This window comes from Rhinolophus sinicus, linkage group LG02, assembly GCF_036562045.2.
Source record: "Rhinolophus sinicus isolate RSC01 linkage group LG02, ASM3656204v1, whole genome shotgun sequence".
NCBI lineage: Eukaryota > Metazoa > Chordata > Mammalia > Chiroptera > Rhinolophidae > Rhinolophus > Rhinolophus sinicus.
In genome coordinates this window covers 48,097,904-48,115,461 of record NC_133752.1, presented here as the reverse complement: position 1 = coordinate 48,115,461, position 17,558 = coordinate 48,097,904, and the positions used below count along the sequence as shown (strand labels likewise).

Sequence of the window (17,558 nt, the reverse complement as noted above, 5' to 3'; positions counted from 1 at the left end):
TTACCAAGAACCAATAATTAAAAAACTTTTAGTTTTTCACTTTTTAGAATTTTAAGAGACTTCTCAGAGACTTTGAGGCATATGTTCACGATTTCCTTGATAAGTCTGAAAGACAGCGATCTGTATTATATTTTAATGTTTATTAGGAACAAAGATTGCAGTAGGTCAGTACTGAACGTTAGCAGGATTCAGCCGTGCTAATTTCTAATTTGTTGTTTTTTAAATGTCTGCCCATAAGAAAGTCAAATTTTTCTATCATAAAACTAATGGTCAAAGTAGCTGTTGGCAGGGAATAATTAAAATTATCATCTAATGATGAATGTGGTTCAGCAACTTACCCTTAAAATGGTTAGGAAGGTATCAGGAGGAACAGAGTCCTATCCTACTCAAGGAACGCAAAACACACCATAATTATGATTATGAATTCTTACCTCCTGATGTTCCTTATATTGTGTGTCTACTAAGTCACGAACAACAGCAATATGTGTAAACATCCACTGAGAAATCTCCTAAGAATGGATGGAAAAAGAGGCTTAATATTTCATGGATCACCTGGAAAAAATAAGTTAACTAGCCTTGAAATTAATGCTGCACAATTAGTTAAAATTCTGTTAAAAACGCCATTACAAAGAAACACCAAAAACACTGAAGATTAATTATATGATGAAACTAATGGAGGCTTGTGTGCTGGACACAGAAACTCCCCCCACTCACCCCCCCACCCCAATGCCCCTTCAAGGAAGGGCTTGCTGCCCAGGCTCTGTGGATGCTGTCAGTACCCGCAGGGACCACTTCAGCTGCAGAGAGCTATCGGGGCATCCCATGTCCAGTGACTGGCTGATTTGGGGTAAGTAGGCTCAGTCATTTCAGCTCAGTACGGGTCAGCTGTGACTGGCCATTTTGTTGGCTGAGTCTGTCGTTGGACCTGCACTGTAGCCGGATATTTCTCTGTGACCAACGCTGCTTCCTTCTTCCACAGGTACTGACCACAAGTGCACCCCTAATAAACATCCTGCACACTGAACTCCATCTCACAGTATGCTTCCTGGAGAACCCAACCTGACAAATGGAATGACTGACACACATTGTTTTTTTCAGACCCTTTTCCCAGCTGCCACTAAGATGGCAAAGGAAGTACGATGAGAAAGAAATTAATACTGGAGGCAGACGAGTTAAAAAGAAAAATCAATCGCAGGTATATACAAGAAAATTATTTTTTAAAAAAAGTCATTTTCTGCTATTGCTTTAGAATTTATAAAATCATCAATAACAAAATTATTGAAAGTTTGGAAAAATTATATGTCAAGATCTGAATTTCACCTTATGTGTAGTTATGAAATGAATGTAAATACGAAACACTTGATGCAATTTTTGCATAATAAAATGGGAGAAGTTCCCATAATCTGGGTTATTTCTCTCTTCTAAAGCAAAAATGCAGAAAAGGTTCCATTTCAAATCATATGCTTTTCACAATAAGTGTATTATATAAAACACTACAACTAAACCCTGAAATATAAATTTCTAATAATATCATCAATGAAACTAAATAATGTACCTGGGTAGAAAGACTGTGTTTATTAAGACCACTTTCCTTTCGATTCCTTCTCGATCCTGTTAACTTGGAAAGACCAAAGCCACTGCTGACACGGGACAGCTTGGATTGAGTGGTGGGCACTAACGCTTCTCCTCGACTTATGCATTTCTTTTCATGGGCTATGAAATTAAAATCAGATTACTTAACAATTAATTTCTCCATGTATTTATTAGTCTTACTTTTAATACTTTTTCATCATGGTGACAAACCACAATTCTGTAGTTATCAAAAGCAGATTACACTACAGACACGGACATTCTATAATATATATTTACTTATTGGTGATCTTGTATAAAGACAGCCACTTAACAATTATACTGGTTTTAATTATATTTGGTTGAAATGTCACAGCTCTGCAGTAATACGCAAATTAACGAACTCCATTTCTATGTTAATAACAATTCACAATCCCCTATCTGAAATCTTTGGTGCTGGGCATGCTTTGGAATTTAGAATGTTTTGAATTTTAAAAAGGCAATATGGTGCATAGAGTACATATTACACAATACTGCCATAATGTTTACTGTGATAACCATAATTCAACACATTAATATTTCTGTAGCAAAATGTGTAAATATTCATACCATGTAGGACAAATGGAGGTTAGGTTTTGCTATAAGTGAGTTTGCGGCCCAAATTAATTTAAAAACCTTAGGTTTTCAGGGGTTTCTGAACTTTAGAATTATAGATAGGGCATTGTGGACTCAAAGCCAAGATGGTGACCATACTAAAGCTGTGAGTGATGCATTATTTTCCAATCTCATAGATGCCTGATGCATAACACATCTTTGATATATATAAAAAAAAAGAGCGAGCGCGAGACACACACACAGAGAGAGAGAGAGAGAGAGAGAGAGAGAGAGAGAGAGAGAGAGGAAAAGCTAAATCTTAGCATAATCATTCTATATTGGGTTATACGCTACTGATTTTTTATTTATACTGCTGTCATAGTACCCTTCAAGGAAAGTTTTAATTACATATCTAAAGTGTACCCATATACAACAGCCATGTGCAAATCTCTTGGTGACACTATCTCTGTAAACTTTCTTACCCAAATGATTCTGCCAGCACTTCAAACCAGCTTCTTCAATGAGTGGCCTTGCTATAGCTATGTCTACGTGGCCCCTTTCATTCACAGGTAGAGTGACTTTGAAAAGCTCTTCCAATGCTTGTTTCTTACTATGCATCAGTTCAGTCCAAACTCTGTTGACAGCTTTAATGAGAAGCTGACGCCCTAGGAAATGAAAAAAAGCAATTGATCAAAAAACACGATATAAAGTTAGCATTTTTCTTCATGCTTTATATCTTAAGAATTTCAACTACAGTACTTAATTGTCAAAAAAATGCTTCATGTCATTTCTAGATCAGTAAAAGGGATTATTCAGATAACCAAAAATGTGGTTGGCTACTTGGAAAACTTAAAAGAAACTTTATATTCATGCAAAAAGACTGCATTTTTATTTATAAAATTGGAAACCACGTATATATTTCATTGTTTAGCTTCTTCTCTATAAAGGAACATACCCCTAATTCAACATTTTTAGATCTCAATATTTAAAGTAAGTTCAAAATTAAGTTGTTCTTGAATATTTTGCAAAAGGAAAGAAATAATAAACAAAGTATTTTTAAAAAGTTTTTACTATTAAATTCTTCTTACTTTGGATTCCTTGCTATTAATAATTTGTCTGATTCTGGCTCGAAACCTGTCAACTTTAGCAAGCATCAGAATCACGTGGAGGTCTGCTGACTGCTGGTCTCTACAGTCAGAGTTTCAATAATCTGAGTGGGGTCAGAGAATCTGCTTCCCTAACAAGTCCCCAAATGATGCTAATGTTGCTAGTCTGAGAGCCTTGCTTTGAGAACCAAAGTTCTAAACTGTCAGCTCCTTGTGGGACGTGGGGCTGGGGCTTGGGGGGCTAGGGGTGGGCACAGGGGAGGGGGTGAAAACAATCACTGCGTCCGCATCCTCAGTGTCTGGGGTTCAAGAACTTTTGGTGAAAGAAGAAAGCGTAAGTTAATGTGCAGATGACTAAAAGAATGAGTGATGGACTTCCAAAGGATAAAATCCTATGCAAAACTACCACACTGTATTGCTGGGGAGACAAACACTACCATAACTACCTAACCTTTTTTACCAAACAATGTGGAAATAAGAAATCAATCCACTCAGACTTTCATGCATAAAACTTACAAAATCAGTGGGAAAACTAAATTAAAAAAAGAGAGAAAATAAAAATGGTAGTACTTACAACCTGTCTCAAGCAATGTTTGCCTCTAATGACATGCCTAATGCTACCAATAGGCAGCTCTCTTTATGGTAAGTACCAAGTTTGTATTTGCCCTACTAACTGTGTAAATGTAAACATCACCAAGTCTCCTGATGTTACTACGAAATGGACAGGTCTAGCAATATCGGTGGTTAGTGGTTTTCCCACCTTAGCATCTAAGGACATGTATAGCTGGCATGTTGGTATATGTCAGTGTGCGTATCAGTGTACGTACAGGTGTGCCCTACTGGGAAATTGGTTGTTAACGTTGGAAATTAATGAGTGAGCAGGAAAGGGGAAAAAACTGAGGTAATTACCTTCACTAATATCTTGGCTGTAACCACCATCCGGTTCAATGTCAGAGGGGATCATAATGTGCCATGTAGTCATGCGGGCTTCTGCCTCCAGTCCAAATCCATCCACGTTGCTGAAAAATTAAAGTCAGTTTAAACTACATGAAGGAAATGATTGTGGCTAAAAATTATAATAACAAAGTATTACTCTACGGACACAAGTAAAATGCTGGCTCTATTACAAAATTCCATAATTGGCAGACATAATTGTACAAAATAGAACATCTAGTTTATCACGAACATGCCATTTTTAAGGGGTGACCTCACACATCCACTTGACTAAATGTAATTAAACTAAACTACATCATAAAGATGAGCATCTTAATATTTAAGATGCTTTTTGATCACTATTAACATTTTTACCTAAAAATTACAAAAAAGTTCATTTAAGAACATTCTCCTCATATGCCTGTGCCCCTGGCCCCTCTCTATCTCTTATCTCACCACTCTTTGCTCAGTAGCAGTGAAATACTTGCGTTTCCCAAATGTGTCATGTGCTTTCTTCCCTCCGAGCAATCACACAGATCTCTCTTTCTTCCTGCATCACTCCTCCCCATCCTCTTTAGAGAGTTAACCACGTCCTCAACCAGGTTGAAGATGCAACTCAGCAGGAGTTTCTTCCAGGTTAGGAAGCACCTTGCTTCTGGCAGAGCACTCAGCACACCTGACTGGTCTTGCTTAGTTATCTGTCCTCTCTCCTAGACTGCGTGCTCCAAGACCCTGCCACAGGCCTTTCTTGCTCACATCCCAGTTCCCAATTTAATGCCTGGCCCCCAGCAGACACTAAAAAAATAACAACTGTCAAAGCAGTCAATGGGAAAATATTAATTTTGCCAATTTTACGTATACTGTTGTATTTATTTATTGCACTCTTTTCTTTTTATCCCTCTTAACCTCCAACGATGTGCATTCTATTCACTTTAAGAAATTATGTATGGGACACATGGTGATTAATGAAAAATTTAAAGATACAGAATTTAAGGAAAAATACTCATTCTTTCACTGCAAAAATGCAACACTTGTCTTTGACTTTTTGCATGAAGCTTTAAATAAATCTGAGATGAAAGGAAAAAGAAATGCTGCTATCAAAAACGCAGAACAAAGAGTCTGGTGGAATAACATCAAAGACAAATTCAAGACAGCAAAAGGAACCTAAAGGAGTTACCTTCCAACATGCAGATTAATAAGGCAGTGAGCCAGACAGCTAATGAATTCTTGGTCATGATTCCCCGGTCCCAGGATCAAGTTCCTGTTTACAGTCAGGACCCTGAGCGAATCAAGAAGAGCTACTTGCTGTGGAACTGTTTTGTGTGCCCGTGAGAACTGGTACAAGATGGTCCTATTGAGGCAGTGATAAACCGCATCCAGTGACAACCCCTGTGATCTTCTTTTTGACTAGAGATATGAAAGATACTTTATTTAGTAAAACGGACAAAAATAAAAGATCTGCTTATCATTCACACATGAACATTTATTAAGTTTATTATGTACCAGATGGCAAGCTAAGTAGTGCTAAGCTAAGGGTGCTAAGTTAAAAAAGACAAAGCTCCAACACTGTGGAGCAGAGCAGCCTCCCCGAGAACATGAGGAAGTGCCATCTGGGGAGTCTGCTAACACACAGGCTTTGTCAGGGTGAATGACCTCTACTCAAAATTACTGGAAAAAAAAAAATCACCTAACTGTTAGTAAAAACCTCTTGTGACATTTTAGTTTCATCCCCTCACTTCAGAACTTTTTGGCTTAGATAGAAATTCATCTCTTAAAAAATTCTGAGGTTATCTGCAAGACCCTAAGCACCCTACACTAATATAACAGGATAATAGTATTTCCTACTTTCTACATTATGTATTGAGTCATATTAATCACTTGTGCCAAATTGGGCCAATATTCCTTAGTCAAAGGTATGACCCACACACACGAAAATGACATCTTCAAAGGAACAAGCAGTAAAATGGGCCTTGTGAAGATTCAAATACAAGAAGAGACTATTCCTTTAACACCAACTCTTCATGCTCGGTTAGCCTTGACACACTGATGTACTGTAAAAACCTATCGAATCATATTAACTTAAATTATTTATAGCCAAAGGAGGCTATCTAGATAGCAAAAAGCGACACCAATGGGCAGATCAGTGATAGCCCACAGCTTGAGGGAACAGGCACCTTCACAAAGGACACAGGTGCCATGGGCAAGGGAGAAAGGGTTACAACGCTACATGTTTTCTTCCCTTTTAAACACGCTGAGCTTTACACGGATGTTCACATTCATTATCTTATTACTTACACTTATTTCCAACAATTCTGACATCTTAGGCAAAGTTTTTCAATCAGAAAACATGTACTCTATAACAATAGTGACAATGGATTACCTGTGCAATTAGTTGAATTATAAAATCTATAAGAAGTTTAGATTCTTTGTTGAACATGCCTTGCCAAAGCTTGTCCACCACACGTTGTGTGAAATAAAACACATTGTTCACCAATACCTGGTAGCTTCCTCCACTGGTAATAGGTAGAGATGCATCTTCCCCTAAATTCCAGCAGGAAAAAGATGTCTAAGAAAATTGATAACTACCAGCACAAGACCAGATCTTCACACACATCAGGCAAACGGAGCACATCTACGACATTCAGAAATAACATCACTACTCTTATTTACCATAAGAAAATGAGAAAATGATATTAATGGCTAAAAACCATGATAAATGTCGGAAGAAATAACTTCTTCAGGATAAAAATGTTATAGATTGAGACTGTGAAATCTTACTGCCTTAAGACAGCCTGTGATAAGCAAACAGTTCTTCTGCTTCAACTGTCAGTGACAGGTGAGCTCCATTTGAGAGAAAGCTTAAATCAGTTTATTAGCTGTAAACTGATCCTGTGTAACTAATGAATGGTAAAACAAACCATCAAACAAAACTCCTGATTTTGCAGTGAATCTTTAATAGCGATGAAGCAATACAGGCAGAAGAGAGGTTCAGAATTGTGAAAAATAAAGCATAATCAGTGTGGTGGTGCCAAGGGCTGCCTTTCACCCCCTTGCCACTGTCTCTCATTGAAAAGCTACCCAATGTCTTCAGGGTCCTTGTTCTGTACCGTGAACAGTAATCACCCTAGCTCTTCTCCTCACCAGAATGCCGCCTCTTAAGCTCCCCCTTTCTAGAAATTCTGGAGCCTCCACTACTGTGATTATTGTAGTAATCATATTGCAGTAATCAACTTATAACCTAACTCTAAATTACTCCATCACGCAAAACTCTTCCTTTTGTGTCTTTCTGTAGTAAGGTGATGCTACATAAGCAGTATCTCAAGTGATAAAAAACAAATACAAAAGTTTGACCTGACACCAGGCTCTGAGAGTTGCATGTTAAGACAATACTAAAGATTTCCTGGCAAATTTACTTTGCAAAAAAATGATAATTTAATAGCATGGATGTTCTATGATTAATATTATTATTATCAATAACTCAAGTAGCAAATATACTAAATGATGACTTTTCCTTCTTCTTTAAATTCTATCATTGTTTTACTTATAACTGTTAGCTCCACTGTAAACGTATCAAATTTTGTATTTTTACTGTAACTAGATAGAGATATACAGAAAAAAACATTTTTATGTGTTTTGAGTTAACGTCCTGGAAGCCATGCAAAAGAATAACATACATGCCTATGAAATTCCACTCATAGGTATATACTCAAAAGATTATGTCTTACCATTGTACACACATGTGATCCAGATGAACAAGAACGTTTACAGCAGTATTATTTTTGTCTCACACTGGAAACTACTAAATGTCTATCGCTAGCAAAATGGATAAATTTAGATCTTCATATGATGGAATACTACATAGTGATGAAAATAAATGAACTGCTACATGCAACATGGATAAATCTCACAAATAGAATGTTGAGTATAAGAAGCTAGACTGAAAAAGAATACATACTGTATGATTCCATTTACAAAAAGTTTAAAAGCAGGCAAAACAAATCTGTTGTTTTAGAACTTGGGACAGGATTTAGTGCGTCCTAACTGGGTCAGGGTAGGAGGGGAGTTTCTGGGGGTGCTGGTTATGCATTTCTGAGTGGTTTTATACAGGCATGCTGAGTGCGTGATAATTCATGGAGCTCTACATTTACAATTTGTAACTGTATTACAAATGAAAAGGTTAATTAAAAGAAGTATTATACTCACAAACATATGATAGCTCATGTAATACTGTTTTTAAAACATTTTTTCTCTTTCCTTGTCCTTTTCCTGCACAGATGTGGACAAGCACCTAAGTACTTCCTGTTGTTGGTCTTTATCCCAGATTCAAAGGCAAGAGCTAGGAGGGCCTTTTCCTCATTATAGAAACATAGCAACAAGAGGGGAAAATGCACAGAAAAGACGGAAAGAGATGAACTTAAAAAGAAGATATACTTGGGGTTTAGAGAGAAGGAGCGTGATTATAGATATTTTTAAAGTGAAAATAAAACAGTATTACCCAATAATACATCAGCTGCAAGCAAATGGTCCATCACACTATCCAAAATATAAGTCTGAAACTCTTTTTGCTGAGTTCTTGTAGATCTTTCAGGGGAAGCCTAATCAATAAAATTTAGAATTAGAAACAGAACCAACTAAAAGATAAGGGCTCAACCATAATTACATTACTAAATATATCAAAAGGATTAAAAAATAACTCACTGGTAAATAAAATATAACACTAGAGATGATATATATTCTTATACTCTTATATTTCTGACCACAGAATTAAAAACAATGTGAAGCAAAAATAAAACATCTTTTGAATCGATTCCTCCAAATATGGTATTCTAAACATTTTAAGTATTTAATAAATACTTGATAATCTATTATTCTACCTCACTTTCAAAAGAGATTTGGCAGTTTATAATGAGATACAGATAAAAGAAATCATAAAGCTCATTCGCGATCATAACTCAAGGTGTTTAACAGGATAAGTAATAATAAATAGGTTTTATCAAAGCTTAACTAGAAAAATTTTAAAGTCTGTGAAGCAGAGAGACCACAGAACATAGAGAAGTAGCTTGATCAGTCAACACGATTTTTACTTGATCAAAAATACTCTTTTGTATTCTGTAAGGACTTCTTAAGGCTGGTCCAGTCACCACAGGCCTTTAATCGTCTGATTCCTTTCCCTGAATTGTTACACCAGTGATCCTGACCCAGAATTTACACTTGTTTTTGGCTCTAATTGCCGAGTTCAAATGTTTTTTGCAGAGATTTATCACAGTATAACTTTTAAAGGACTTAAGACATTATGAATGAGCGCATAGTTGTCTCAAAGGCACTCGGTTTTTTTAAAAACATTTATTGGACGACTATTATATTCTAAACACAGTGCTTGCATGTACCTTCTCTCAATATCTCTTGGAAGAAGATACAATCAGCCCATTTTAGAGATAAGGTAACTGAAGCTTAGAGAGGTTACGTCATTTGGTCAAGTCATAACTAGGGTGCAAAACTCAACTTCTTCAAGGCCAAAGTTCATGGCCTTGCCTGCTAGGCCATATTCTTCCAGCTGTACTAAAAATCTCCATTTTAAAGTTAACAAATGTAGAACAAGTTCAATTCTCCTATAATCTCCTCATCATTCTTTCCGATAAACCTGGTCGGCCCACCAGACAACCAGGATGAGTTCGGGGCAGAATGAAGATAGGGGAAGTAAGTACTGTGACCTGCTCTGGCCTCTGGCTGTCAGATACATCTTCCCCAGGAAAACAGCAAAGCCACTCAACAACGTTGTCTTAGAGAATCAAAACCTCCTTTTTGAGGCTTGGGGATACATGCAGAACGTCCACGTGCACAGGCCACAGAGCCCCCGGGAGCACATGGGGACTCTGGCAGAAAGGGCCTTTGGTATTTCGAGGCATCTGTAATGGCTAGAGCCTTACAGGGGAGGGTTCTGTGCTATGTACTCCTCTGGGTGGTGCTTCTCTCGGTCACTGTATATAGGGCATTCTCTGCCCAGTTTTGCCACTTCCTTTTGGTTTGTTTACTGCCCTGCAGTCACCCAGGGCAGCTTTCTCTCTGATGTGAATGGGGAAGTCTTTTAGAAGATGGCTGGAATAGAGTAGTCAACTCCTCAGACAACAGAAAATTGTTTAGGGTATCAGATAGGCACACACTCCGACTGAGCCCCCTGAGGTTCTTTATCTTTCCTTTAGGTGATGTACAAATGCTTTGTGATACGTTCTCATGCACTTTCCTCCTGCTGCCATGGCAGTATTCATGTGCAGCCTATGCGCTTGGCCCTCCATAAGGTGCTTGGTGGTGACCGCAGAGGACACCGGTGAATGGGAGCTCGGTGAAGACTACACCCTTGTAGAAGCTGACACAGGCCACTTAATTGTTTGAGTAAGTCTTACACGCCAGGTCCTGTGTTGCGCATCTTAAATGTATTATCTTATTTACTTCTCACAAGAGATGGGTTTGATTTTTACACTATTTAAAAGATGGGAAAACTGTAAGCGGTGAAGAGAACTGAGCTTGGCCAAGGTCACACGGCTATAACCAGCACACATCCAATTTCTCAAAACGTTTTTTGCTGGATGACTGACGTATATATAACTCTCACAACAATCATGAAGGAGAGACAAGATATAATATCATTCCGCAAAGAATTAATTTAGCTCAGTGAGATTAAAATGTGTATGGAATAAACAGCAGGGCCACAATTCAAACCAGGTATTTCCCACTGAAAAACCCGTACTCTTTCTATTGCACCACACTGCCTCTCTTGTACAGGGCTTGTGTCACATCAAGCCAGTCTATGCGAATGGGAATCACTTATTTTTATAGAGTGCTAATAGAGTTAATTTCACACATTCTTCTGTAGATATAACCAAGTAAATAGGTACTCTTATGATGAGATTCCAACAATCCTACGACCGAAGATGGCCTGGCTCGGGTGTATCAGACTGGAAATCAGTTGTCTCAAACCCCTTCCTACATGTACATAGGTAAATGGTAAATGTATACAGTAATTCTCTTCTTCAGAGATAAAGACTTCATAATCGTAACATCCAAAAACCATATGCTTCTAATTTATTTTTTTATACCATATGAAGACATGGAGTGCAATAGTATTTTCTCTCAATATTTTTTGTATGTGTATTCTATATGTGTGTATTAGATTTGAAGTTCCTCAAAGTATTAAATTAATTTTTTGAAAGCAAATTTGTATCTTTTTTTATTAGATGGTATCACATCTTCCTGTTCAGGAACTTCCAGAGATGTACTTATAGTTAAATCATTCAAAAATACTTAAAGAACTCACCACGACACTGTGTTAATTTTGTGAGAGATAAAAGAACACATGAAAGTTGGTCCCTAACTTAAGGAGTTTATACTCTTATTTGGGAGTTTCCATCTTGACACTCTGCTTCTTCCTGAAATATAACCCCACTACCCTGACTCCCTACTACAATCAGACACAATTCCAGTGTGGGGTAAATTAAGTGTCCACAACAATGAGAAGGTTGCCTCAAGGTTAATGCATGTTATATCAAACTTTCCCTACTGAACAATACAGAAAACATAAATAAAAGACAACTATATCATTTGCCCATGGTTAATTAATTGGCTATTAGCTTTCCTACAAGACTCAAAATGTTATATACACTCACCACATAACTTCCATATATGTGTTATTTTGTTTTCTAGCTGTTAAGCTTTTTTACATACATCTCTTCTGAACTTTATTCTGTTATTTTCTGATTACCATTTCATTTTGCATAGAATGCTTCAAATTCTTATCTAATGCACTAAGATATTGGCCATCTTTTCTCTTATTTTTAAAGTTTCCAAGGACAAGCTCTACCAGGCATATTTATAAATTCTGCTATGTGGATTATGGTTGAAACTGACTATTTTTCTGCCAGTATTAAACATTGTGGTCCTAGTTAAAATGCTTAACATGACTGGAGCCTACATTACATTAGTGATTTCTATTTATTGACCAAATATTTTCCCATGAATAAAAAAGACATCTGCTGTGGTTTTCAGGTTTCAAATAAAAAGTTAACTGTAGTAGCCACTAGAGGGTGCAGAGGAAGTGCAGGTGTAGTGTCAAAACTGCTGCAAGTACATAGGAAGTTCCTCAGAGAGAAAAGAAGTTAGTCTCTGCACTGATTGAATCTTTCATAAAATGTGTTATTTTCAGTGAGTCCTGGCGCACTTAGCCTGTGGGCCAAATCCAGCCTATGTCTGTTTTTGTAGATAAAGTTTTACTGGAACACAGCCATGCTGATTCGTTTACATACTGTCTGTGGCTGCTTTCTAGCTACAATGGCAGAGTTGAATAGCTGTGACAAAGACCATATAACCTGCAAAGCTTAAAATATTTACTATTTGGCCCTTTAAGGTTTGTCGATTTATGGTCTCGGGAAAGGGTGCTAAAGGATTGAATTAGGGACATGCTTTCAGTAAGGGAAAGAGAAACAAATTGATAGGATATAAAGCACATTGGGGATAAAAAATTCTCATGGTCTATGACATGTTCTACCTATACAAAACAGAAGAATTAAAAATCTGAAAGGTATTTGGCATAAAACTTGCTTGGTTATTAAAGTTCTAATTATAAAAATAATGCAAAACAGGTATACATAAGTTTCTTTGTTTTTACCTCCAACAAAAGATCAATTAGTGGAGTCTGCTTGCTGGCAGGGGTAAGACAGAGGTTGTCTATTATTAAGACCCGCATGAAGTCAAAAACGAACTTTTTAGCTGGGTGATTGGTCAGATATGTCTTGACGCCCACATTGCAGTACTCAGACTGGCTTCTGTTCATCCCTGTGTCTGCTGCAAAGGCTTTAAATTCTTCTGCTGGAGATCCAACTTCATCATCCAGATCTGTCACCTAGTAAAATTAAGTGGAAATATATGCTAGTTACGCTCAATTGTATTTGGTGTTTTTACTTCCAAGTTTCCTAAAAACCAAATTGTAGCAGCAATAGTATTTTCCTTCAACACTTACCTCCTATTGAGCTATTCAACACATAACTTCACTTTGCTTTCCTTGGCTCCTCCTCTCAAGGTAGTAATCGGGTACTGTAGTCAGGGTTACTCAACACATGCTCTTTCTAATATTAAAGTGCTGACTTGCCACTAACCATATATCTGTTTTATGCTGAATTTTATCTCTATTGTGGATAATTGCACTTAAAATAACTGAAATAATAAAATGAGAAAAATATATTTGCATATTTGAAACATACCTACTGAGAAGTCAAATGGCATAGAGTTTCAGATAAAGACCTGGCATAAGGGTAGCACCTAAAGGCTGAGCCATGTTTGCAGATAAAAACAAAACAAAATAAAAAAACAAAACAAAACAAAAAGCACAAAAAAACTAAATGAACAAAACAAAAATAAAACCAGTGCCAAATTTCAGCCAACGTAAAAAGAAAGAGGGAGTAGAAGACATTTAAAAAAAAAAAATAACTTTTAAGTATTACTTAAGGTCTATTTTACCAAAAATGAGGATTTTAAAATTATAAATAAGCCAGGGTGTTAAGGTCATGTGTTACACTTGTCTTTCTCCTAAAAAGTCCCACAATTTTAGAATGAATATTTCACCTTTATACATGAAGAAAAATTAGTATGAAGAAGGTAGTTTATTCCAGGCCCTAGAGTAAATAGTGGAAATAAGAGGAAACACATCATGAAATTCTGAATTACTATGGAGAAATAACTGGCTTTTGTGCTTGTTTTAAAGGACAAAAGAAGTATGTATACTATATATGACCACAGTCTAGCAATTTTCAATTAAATTAGTACAAAATATGAAAGATAAAAGTTGATCGAAAGAAGAAAAGCTGAACAAAAAGACATATGTATATTTCATTTTTTTATAAAGACAACCAATCCTATATTAATTTGTAAAGCCTAAATTCAGGAAATGCCTAATTCTTGAGATAAATAAACTAGAGCTACACTTGGTTGGCCTAGTCTTGTAACCTGGAAAGAACATTTCACAATTACATAGCTGTCATCACATAAAATAAGAAATGGATCCACAGCCACTTGGGGAGGGAAGTCACTAACGTGGAACTTACAAGAATATGGTAAATAAGAACAGGAAGTTGATTTCACTGTTATTTTAGGGGAAAGCAGAAGGAGAGTGTGGGGAGCTAGACACCAGATTTTCATGTAAGAGGTGAAGTAGAAAGTTATGAAACTATAAAGTGGTAAAAAGCTTAAAAGACTGGCAAAAACAAAAAATAAAAAATCTGCTAACCATTGGAGCAGACTAATTGCAGTTTGACATTTTCCTCCCCCTTTCCTACCATCTCTGAGTAAGGGCGAATGTTGAAGGGGAAGACGGTGGCTGCTAATGCACACAGGAAATCAGGGCTCATCCACATGGAGGCCAGGTCTGGAACGTTGTGATACAAGTATCGAAAGAACTGCATCAGGGTCACAGGATATTCTCGGAGCCAAGATCCCTCTTCTTCTGATTGCCAAGGCTATCACAGGGACAAGAAAAGAAAAAACATGTTAGAAAAACTGACACTGCTACAAATTATTTAAAAATAATTTTACATTCATTTCCACCTGTTTTGCATACTCACTACTCTTCTAAAACTGGATATACTGATGGTCCTGATTTCTTTTAAAAACCACACTCATGACAACAAATCGAGAAATAAGCTAAAACAAAAACAATGTCCCCTAGTACCCAACAGGATTCTTGTCTCTTCAGAGGAGTACTCACAGCTCAGTAACTGGAATCAGTGGTTTTAATTATTCATCATTATCAAAACATTTGAGTATAGCCGGTGCCAATGGTGGCTGAATTACCAACAAAGTTGCCCCATCGTCCCTTACGCCAGACTTAGGGGTAAGATAGAAGATGGGAAAGTTACTTCACATTTCTGAGCCTCACACTGTCATGTAAAATGACAAACACAATGCTCTTAACCATTATGCAATTGTGATACTGTGATTTGTAGTAAGAAATATATATTTGGTCTTCATCGTTTTCTTGGCACAGAGCTCCTAAAATCATTGGACTGTTCTAAGTTACAAGAGCCATAAAGGTGTCTTGTTAATCATAACAAGCCCCTTTCAACCACACCTGAGTTTATGTTAATGAGGTGACTTTTGGAAAGACCCTAACAACGGAGGCTTGCAGGGCAACTAACCACATGACTAAAGGGTTAAAAATTTCAGCCCTAAAGTTCCAATTCCCCAAACTCCAAGGAGGGGAGAGTGGCTAGAGCTTGAGCACGATCACCAATGGCCAACAACTTAATCAATCACTATTGTAATGATTACTAGGTAATGAAGCGTCAGTAAAAACTCAAAGGGATGAAGTCTGGAGAGCTTCTGGGTTGGTGAACACACAGAGCTGCTGGGAGAGTGGCCGGATGAAGAGGACATGGAAGGTCTATGCCCCTTCCCACATACCTCGTCCTATATATTTCTTCCATCTGGCTGTTCCTGAATTATATCCTTCTATAATAAACTGGTAACCTCGCAAGTAAACTGTTTTCCTCAGTTATGGGAACCTCTGATTTATAGCTAGTACGTCAGAGGCACAGGTAACAACTTGGATTTGCGATTGGTGTCTGGTAGAGAGGCCGTCTTGTGGGGCTGAACCCTTAACCTGTGGGGTCCGATGCTATCTACAGGAAGACATGTCAGAACTGAAGTGAACTGAATGGAACAACCAGATAGTGTGGCAAAATCCCCCACATATTTGGTGACCAGTGTGTCAGAAATGAAGTAGTGTTATAGTAGAATATTCAGAGTACAGGAGACACACAAAAGTGTGTTTTTTCTTAACAGCAACACAACAATAACAATGATTAAAAAAAGTAACAAGGACGGAATATATCTGAACAATGCCTATCTTTTAATACTTGTCCAGAGTGGCTTTTTAAAAAAATAACTCAGATGTTTATATTTATTTATGAATAGGAATCCAAACAAAAATCCTAAAACATTCTAGATTAATACAGGTAACGGTAATGTTCTTTTCTAAGATGGCATAAGAATAGTTTTGAATAAAATAAGATTTGTCATAACTTGTAATCCAAACAGTCTAGTTACTAACTCATCTTACAATGTGATCCTAAATTATGTAAACAAATTAAGTCCTTATTCACAGTATTCCTGTAAGATAGATAGGAACTTACACATTTTGTCATTTACTTTTTCAATTCTTCATAAATCTACATTAGAAATAATTAGAAAAAACAAAACTTGCACTGACAATATTTTTAATCTCTAAATAAAAGTGATTTTAAAAGTTCAAATAACATATTATTGTAATGACATATACTACAATATATATCATCCTATACATGTTTACATTGTAATATATATTTTCTAACAATAATAATATCAGCTAACACTTATGAAGCACTTAATATATCAGGCACTTTTATAAGTGCTTTGTGCATATTAACTCATTACACACTCACAACCACCCTAAGAGATAAATTCTATTATCACCAGTATTTCATACACAAGAAAACTGAAGCACATAGAGGTTAGTATGACATAAGTACCACAGATGGGATTTGAACTCAGCAGGGCTCCAGACTCAATGGTCTTAACAGCTGCAAGGTTCGTCCTTGCATTAGAGGTAACAAAACAGAGAGGCTGAGGTTATAGAGACCATGCAGTAAACACATAGTTATGTTACCAAAAGATTCCTCTATTTAAAAAAAAAAAGTCCCAAGCAGGAAGGACACCCGATAGGCGTGAGTGTCTCGGGGAGCTTACTGAGTTCAGCATGCTGCGGAGCATTCCCAGTAGCAGAAAAGCAGCTTCTGTGCACACGTTATGGATAGAAGAGACCACAGTTCCACTGGAGGCAGGAACGCCAAAGATAAATGTCCAAATGGAATCCAAATCAAACTGCGGAGGTGAAAGTGAATAAAGGTTAGCCACTGGCAATTTTTTTTGAGTAGCAACTCTCCTAAGTTCTAATATTCTAAAATTTCTTTGAAACTAGTTATTTTTCACAGTGAGCAATGATGAAGAGACAGAGACCTAGCACTGCTCCTTCCTAAATTTTAAAACTCATTTTTACATTTATAAAGAAAAAGTGAATGCTATGTATCATTCTGTCTTAGGTAGCTAAGGTGTAAACATTGTTTTCCACGTTTTTCTTTCAAGAAAACAAACAAAAACAATATACGTGCTAATTAGCTGGGAGATGAAATTTTAGAACTGGTGATTTTAAGCAGGACCTTTCTAAAAAGCACGTTGAACTTATTTTCCCCCGTACTCTCAGCAATGTTCTAATTCACGTTTGGATTACATACAGATAAGATTTGACAAAATAAAAATCAGTTTGAGATTTATTCA

General features: G+C 36.8%; 1 protein-coding gene across 8 annotated transcripts in view; it reads right to left on the bottom strand.

The window, feature by feature from the left end:
• The window catches only part of WDFY3 (WD repeat and FYVE domain containing 3), a 247,316-nt gene that overhangs the window by 53,711 nt on the left and 176,047 nt on the right, over positions 1 to 17,558 (bottom strand). For all 8 annotated transcript variants that reach the window (XM_074323991.1, XM_019731293.2, XM_019731299.2 and 5 more), the window contains 10 exons: positions 16,971 to 17,105; positions 14,525 to 14,704; positions 12,862 to 13,095; positions 8,698 to 8,797; positions 6,583 to 6,743; positions 5,380 to 5,609; positions 4,179 to 4,288; positions 2,646 to 2,828; positions 1,556 to 1,713; positions 432 to 509 (listed from right to left, as the gene is read on the bottom strand). In XM_074323991.1, the coding sequence (XP_074180092.1) occupies positions 432 to 509; positions 1,556 to 1,713; positions 2,646 to 2,828; positions 4,179 to 4,288; positions 5,380 to 5,609; positions 6,583 to 6,743; positions 8,698 to 8,797; positions 12,862 to 13,095; positions 14,525 to 14,704; positions 16,971 to 17,105 (1,569 nt within the window). The remainder of the gene's footprint in view (positions 1 to 431; positions 510 to 1,555; positions 1,714 to 2,645; positions 2,829 to 4,178; positions 4,289 to 5,379; positions 5,610 to 6,582; positions 6,744 to 8,697; positions 8,798 to 12,861; positions 13,096 to 14,524; positions 14,705 to 16,970; positions 17,106 to 17,558) is intronic.